Here is a 6729-nt window from a genome sequence, read left to right as displayed (position 1 = left end):
GTACCCCGCACCGCCCCGCCACAGAGCCCGTTCGCGCCGCCCCCGCTCTCGCGCCGCTGCGCCAACAGATGCTGCGACGCGTGCAACGACGATGGCGCCGCCGTCTCCGCCGCTGCGTCGATGATCTCCGCGACGCCAAAGTCGCCGATCGCCACCTCCTTCGTGCGGTGATCGAGGAATATGTTGTGCGTCTTGAGGTCGCGGTGCACGATGCCCTGGGCGTGCAGGTGCTGCATCCCCAGGCATATACTCGCAAACCACATCATCACGCGCTCGAGCGGCAGGTACTCGTCCTTCTCCCGCTGCCGCGCGATGAGCGCGTCGAGGTCACCGCCGTCGTAGTAGTCCATCACAATGCAGAGGCTGTCTTCGTTGAAGAGAAAGGCATCTCGCTGCGTGACGATGAAGGGATGGTGGAGGCGGCTCATCACGCGTATCTCTTGCGCCGCCTCCTGCCGCTGCTGCTCGCTAAGGCCGGTGAGGGGGATGCGCTTCATAACAAAGACGCCGTTGTCCAGTGCGCGGCGCACTTTGAAGACGACGCCGAAACTCCCCGTCGCCATCTTCTCCACGATGTGGTACTCATTCATTGGGCTTGCTGATGCTGATGCTGGTGGTGGTGCGTGCGTGCCTCAGGGGAAGATAATGGTACTACGGCAGCGGGGCCCTGAAGCCGCGACGCATACACGCAGTGGTGCACCACCTTTGGCGAGCCGCTGCCTCCCCTGCGGGAATGTTCGACGCTCGCCTCGCTGTGCGCCCGCTGCCCAAAGCCTCCTCACGACCCCAGCGGTGGAACGTTGCCGCCGAGAGCACGCGCACAATCCACTAGGACAAAATAGAGAGAGAGAGAGAGAGAGACAGAGAAAGAGAGAAACACCGTAACCCAAAGAGGGAGCAGCGTTTACTTGTGTGGTGCAGGTGAGTAAAAGCCGAGGCAGCAAAACAGCTGCAGCCGCGCGTCTCACCCGCAACGGGGAGAAGTCCTCACTCCACACCCATCCAAAGCCCCGATAGAGTCCAGCGGCAAAAAGCCACACCACCATCCCCATCCCCCCTCTCTCTCTCTCGCTCTGATAAATAAAGACACAAACGCACTCTATACGGCGAATAATAATAATAATAACAATAAAAATAAAACTAATGATCAGAGTAACAAACGATTAAACAAACAAACCACAATCTGACTCTGACGCCGCGCGTCGCAAGATCACGGTGCCGTGCCAAGACCGAGACGCTGTCTCTCTCTGTGGAGTGCCAGGCGGTAACAGTAGTGCAGCTGAGCGTCCTCGACAACGGCAGACGTCTCGCGGTACGGCAGCGCCATTGTGCGTACATCATGGAGGAAGGCGGCGTGGTACCACTTCTCGTCACCACTGGCCGTCGTCTCCACCTTTTCTCCGTCTTCGCCTGGCCACTTTGCTCCCCACTGGCGCAGGGCCTGGAAGCTCTGCAACTCCGACTCCCGCGAGAAGACACGCAACGGGCACAGTGTCACGTCGGCTCTGCTGCAGCAACTGCCGTCGTCCTCCGCCTCCACCGCCAGCGGCAGCCACGAGGAGGAGGCGAGGGCACAACTGCTGTGCAGCGGCGGTAGCATCATCATCATCATCATGAGAGGTGGTGGCTGAAAATTTTCCTCACAGCGTCGCTTCTTCATGCCGCTCTCGCGGCATGTCGGCGGTGGCTCCACGCAGTGTGCAGCCAGCACAACAGACGGAATGAAGAGAGCGGCCACCGCGAGGTCGCGACACGGCGCCGCAGCGAAAGAGCCCCCCAAACGCTGCCACGCCGCCACACGCTGCCGACGGCTGCGACGCCTCAGTCCGCACAGACCACACACTTTCTGCAGCTCCTCTTCGGCAATGTTGCGCAGCGTCAACGTCTGCCGCACGTGCCGTCCCTCAGGGAATCGCAACTCTCCGGCGTGCGCTATGCTTTGTGGCATCAGTGACACGGGTGATAACTGCTGGAGTGCGTTCTGTGCACCCACGCAGTAGCCATAGCTCCTCCGCTGCAGCTGCCGTTGCTCTGCGGTCCCCTCTTCTCTTCGCCTGCGCAGAAGGTGGGGGACTACAATACTGGGCAACTCCAGGCACTTGTGTGTGTCTGCGGCCGCACCATCAACATGCGCGTCACCCCCTTCCACCACAACAGAAGAAGGACGCGGTGATGGTGAAGGCGGCGGCACTATTGCGGCGTCCTGTAGCCGAGTCGTGTCGTGAAACAAACGTTGTGCTATGCCTTCCTGCGCGTGCAACGCATGCCGTGGGTCATTCCATACCACAGCGACGTCGACCGGCGAAGGCTTAATCAGCAGCCGAAGGAACAGCTGCTGCACGCGCATTCGCACTCGCTGCTCTCGGTATGGCACCACAGTAGAGTCGAACTGGCACGGCGCCACACTATCAGCGTAGGACGACACACACGGCGCCTCCAGCAGACCTGCCGTCAGCAGCGGCAGCACCTGTGAATGCGACGGAATGGACAACTCGAGCTCTGACGTCGCTCCCTGCACAGCAGCGACCCACGCAGCACGGTACTTCGCCAGCATTTCATCCCATGTCGCGGCCACAGCTTTACCTGCAAGCGCCTGCAGTAGCCACTCAGCCCGGCGCAGTCGCTGCCATCTCTGCCGACGCGGCAACGCCAATGCCAGGGGCAGCGGCAACTCATCATGTTGAAGAGACAGTGGCAGCAGCGGCGGTGCCGTCCTCTCTGTGGGCAAACACGGGCGAGGCCCTTCCAGAGGCTCCATGACGGCCCCCGCGGTTTCTGTTGCCGCTGGGGGGATAGGGGCCGCGCTTTTACCCACCTTGCTCAGCGAGTTGTACGCCAACTCCGTTAGTCGCAGTGGTGGAATAGTGGTGACATGCCGCTCCTTTGCTGTCTGCCCCGCCGTTTCTGTCGAGCTGGGTAGTGCACGCAACGGCCTTCTTCGCCGACCCGAATCGCCCCCACCCCGCCTGCTTCTGTATGTCTGAAGGATAACTGCGTTTTCATGCCGCAGTGTGTAGACAACAGCGAGGGGCGTCGCACGGCGATTACTCCCGTCACAGGGAGGAAACTTCAGCGGCATATCTCCCGTTCCAACACACCCTCTATTCGTATATATGAGTGTGTGTGAGTACCTAACAAGAGGGCACCGACGAAGAGAAGATGCGTGAGAAACACGAGTATGCGCTGCAGGAGCAAACGACCTGAGACACTCACAGGCACCGTCGCGCCTCCACCACGGGAAGTGTGTACACAGGGACATGCACGCGCCCCTTCACGTTTCACGAGGGCGTGGCACTGCCCCGGAAAATATCTTCCACCATCTTCTTCTTACAAGCGCTCAGGTGCTCACCAAACCGATCGCTGTGCCACTGCACCCCTACGTGCGTCGCTGCCCAGACCTCATAATCGCTTGTATCGTCACATCCCGCTCCTCCCTCTTCCTCTTCCTCTTCCTCCCCAGCCCTCTTCTTCTCATCAGCGACACCACACACACCGCCGCTTGTCGGGGGGTCGACAGCTCTAGGAGCATTTACATGGTCATTATTATGTTCTCCCCGCCGCATTGCCGCCGTCTTATCATCGACCTTCTGCGCCCGCAACAGCAGCAGTAGATCCTCCTGCAGGCGCGCAACGAGCAGCAGCTGCTGCAAGTCCCCCTTCGCCATGCACGCCGACACCTGCCGGTACTTTGCCCCGATCTCGTAGTCGCGCAGTAGAAGACGCTCGTCAAGTTTCTTTGACGCGATACGCCGCTCAAACTCGGCGGCTCCTACACCTGCTGCCTCGGACTGCAGCGTGATGCGCGGCGGAGGTGTTAGACGAACAAAGGGGCTTGTAGGAAGTGAGCGTGGGATATTGAGAGAGTCTGAATTTTCCTTCGTCTGCGGTGGCACGGGGCTGACAGCCCTGTTGTCGTCGCGTGCATGCGAGCGCCGCAGGGACTCATTTAACTGCTCCAATGAGGCCAACCGACTCGCCATGTCACGCAGCTCCCGCACAAGCGAGTGCATCTCCGGTGTGCTTCCACTGTCCCTGCCCCACAGTGGCGTGAATGACGGTGGCGGTGGGGGACGGGACGCAGTGGCTGCTGCTTCTCCCTCGACTGCGGAAGTGGACGTGGCGAGATGCGGCGTGCGCGGTGGTGGCGACACCTGATGCTGCTCGGCGGCGGCGGCGGCGGATGCCGTCACTGGTTGGATGAGGCGAATCGTTGAGGCTGGGGTGGATTCCACAATCGACGAGCCCCCCTCGGTGGGAGGGGAAGACACCCGCTCTTCCTTGGCAGCAGCTGCAGGCGGTTGAGGATGGGGAGGAATGACACCTGGATAATCGGCAATTGCAGGCACATCCAGTGCAGACGGGCTCTCAGCTTCCCCGTCCAGGTAGCGCATGATGGCTTCGACGCGTGACTCCCACTGCGCCTCATTGTTCGCGTTCATCGGCGGTGGTAAGGGCGATGGCGATGACAGAGACTGCTGCTGCTGCGGAGGCGGCGGCGGCGGCGGCGGCATGAGCACCACGACGTCTTCGACGGTGTACTGCCGCTGCGCCTCATCGGCCACCACGAGGGGGAGCGGCCACTCGTCCTCATTCTCTGCTGTGTGCTCGAGCTGCACCGCGTCTGGCGCATCGAGCTTTGTGTAGCTGACACCGCTGCGGTTCTCCACGGAAAATGAAGCACTGCCCCCACTCATAGCGACCCTGAGGGTGCGCAGCACGTTGGTCAGAAAGGCAATCTCGCCGGTGTCATCGAAGCGCATCACAGCATCGCGTTCCTGTGGGACCTTCCACACAACGTGCATATCTCGGCAGAGAATTACCTTCGCCACACGCTCGACGGGGCTGCAGCGCGAGAGCTCGCCGGTGGGCTTGTACAGGTACCAGTGGCTGCGCGACACGAGCAGGTAGCACGGCACGCCTTTCCCGCGTCGCGTGCGCCTCACCACATGGACGTAATACAGAATTACAGGAATGACCCCACCGGTGGGCGGCAGCAGCTGCAGCAGCCGGCGGAAGGCGTCGCGGGCCTTGCGGTCCATCGCCTCTAGAGACACGATGGCCAGATGCGACACCGGGTCGCGGTAAACACCTGACATGAGTGCGTGTGCGTGTCCCTAAAATTTATCCACAACGGCGACACGAGAATTCCCCTTGATGAGGTTCCCGTATTCCGTGTGGACAACATGCGTCAGGAGATAACCCAAACACAGACGTCCAAGCAATAAATCAGAGAGAGAGAGAGAGGAAAAAAGAGAAGAAAGGAAAACAGCCATGGATTGGGCAAAGCCGACAAAGGTACGCACCATCAAGGAACCCAGAAAACACAAAAAGGAACCACATAACCACAGTAAACACCACCGAACCGCGAAATACTTGCAAGAGAAGTCGACATACGAGATACACTCAAACAGTCGCTGACTCTGACCACGGCAGGTGATTGCCAAACAGCAGGTGCTGCACAACGTTAAACTTTGCCAGGACCTCCGCAGCGTACATCTTTACCATACCAGTGTAAATCTTCCGCCAGCTTTCCACCCCACTGATATTGTACAGCATGCTGCTGTGCTCAAAGAAGGGACCCTTCTTGTTCTCACGGACCCACGCAATCTGTGCAAAGTAGAGGTAGTCATCGGCGTGCCGCTGCACCTCCTTCGCCTCGCAGACGTGCTTTGGCAGAATTGCGCCGTACCCAACCCCTTCGCCGGCACCGCCCGTTTTGAGTGGCACCTCCTTGTCGATGAGCTGTGAGGCACCGAAGATGAACGGCAGGTGATGGTAGTCGTCGAGCCCCCACACCCCGTGCGAGCCGGCAGGCTCGAGATGGTAGTGCTTTTGCAGCCGCCGCATCAGCGCCATGTAGGCACCGAACACGTTGAACACCACTTCCTGCCGCAGGCAACGGATAGAGACCCTGTCGGCAGCCGTCACCGGCGGCGGTGGCGCCACCGGCAGCGGTACAATCACCGTTGGCTCCGCGTGCAGTGTGCCACCGGCATCGCCACACTCCTCCAGGCAGATCATCAACACCAGGAAGAAATGCAGCTCGTGCCCCGTGCCGTAGTCGATGCGGGTGCTGTTGCCGAAGGAGTCCTTGAGGTACTCCGCCAGCTCCACTGCGAGCCCGTGCTGCAGCTCCACACTCCTCTCGCCGTGCCCAGCCGGCAACGTCGACACCAGCTGTTGCATCAGCCCGACAGCGTCCTCCACCAGGCGCTGGTGAAAGACGCGGAACGCCTTGTTGCCGAACCGCTGCTTCTTCATGTCCTCTAGCGGCACCTCGTCGATGATCTTGTGAAGGTGCGGGAAGAAGCTGTCAAGGAAGAAACGCACGGTTGGGTGGAACTCCTCCGGCCTCTTCGACAGTCGCGCGCTATGCGGCGTCCCCTCGACAGCCTCCGCGCAGGCCTGTACGTACGCGATGATCTTCGCGAAGGCCGGAGAGTTGCGGAACGGCTCTACCAACTGCGGCTTCTCCACAATATGCTTCCGCGGAACTGCGGGGTCGTCGCTCGCAACAGCTGTGGCGGCGGCGGATTCCTGCATTAGCGCAAGGGAGAGAGAACAAAGGGCCTTCTTTTTTCACACTTGTGGAGTAAACTTCCCTCCGTTAGGTTTTCTTTTTTTTCCCTGCTTCGTTTTCCTTATACCGTTTTCTTTTTGTCCTGTGGCTCTCGCCTGATCTTCTTGCTTCCCCTCCTTCACTGCTGTGTGTGTGTGTGTGTGTGTGTG

The 6729-nt window shown here is 60.2% G+C and overlaps 5 protein-coding genes across 5 annotated transcripts; 1 reads left to right on the top strand and 4 right to left on the bottom strand.

Annotated features, from left to right (window-relative positions):
- Positions 1–68: 68 nt before the first annotated feature.
- Positions 69–602, top strand: DQ04_06511070 (hypothetical protein; the record flags this gene model as incomplete). The annotated part of the gene is made up of 1 exon (XM_009314748.1): positions 69–602. One exon carries the CDS (start codon positions 69–71, stop codon positions 600–602), a length of 534 nt encoding a protein of 177 aa, XP_009313023.1.
- Positions 603–632: 30 nt separating this feature from the next.
- DQ04_06511060 (hypothetical protein) lies at positions 633–1052 on the bottom strand (the record flags this gene model as incomplete). Its single annotated transcript, XM_009314747.1, has 1 exon — positions 633–1052. One exon carries the CDS (start codon positions 1050–1052, stop codon positions 633–635), a length of 420 nt encoding a protein of 139 aa, XP_009313022.1.
- Positions 1053–1210: 158 nt separating this feature from the next.
- DQ04_06511050 (hypothetical protein) lies at positions 1211–3079 on the bottom strand (the record flags this gene model as incomplete). The annotated part of the gene is made up of 1 exon (XM_009314746.1): positions 1211–3079. The coding sequence occupies one exon, from the start codon at positions 3077–3079 to the stop codon at positions 1211–1213; it is 1869 nt and encodes a 622-aa protein (XP_009313021.1).
- A 199-nt stretch (positions 3080–3278) lies between these two features.
- On the bottom strand, positions 3279–5096 carry DQ04_06511040 (hypothetical protein; the record flags this gene model as incomplete). The annotated part of the gene is made up of 1 exon (XM_009314745.1): positions 3279–5096. One exon carries the CDS (start codon positions 5094–5096, stop codon positions 3279–3281), a length of 1818 nt encoding a protein of 605 aa, XP_009313020.1.
- A 307-nt stretch (positions 5097–5403) lies between these two features.
- DQ04_06511030 (protein phosphatase 2A, regulatory subunit B) lies at positions 5404–6543 on the bottom strand (the record flags this gene model as incomplete). Its single annotated transcript, XM_009314744.1, has 1 exon — positions 5404–6543. The coding sequence occupies one exon, from the start codon at positions 6541–6543 to the stop codon at positions 5404–5406; it is 1140 nt and encodes a 379-aa protein (XP_009313019.1).
- Between the last annotated feature and the right edge of the window lie 186 nt (positions 6544–6729).

This window comes from Trypanosoma grayi (assembly GCF_000691245.1).
Source record: "Trypanosoma grayi strain ANR4 Tgr_651_V1, whole genome shotgun sequence".
NCBI lineage: Eukaryota > Euglenozoa > Kinetoplastea > Trypanosomatida > Trypanosomatidae > Trypanosoma > Trypanosoma grayi.
The sequence above is the reverse complement of the archived record's forward strand: the minus strand, read 5'-3'. Positions and strand labels throughout refer to the sequence as shown.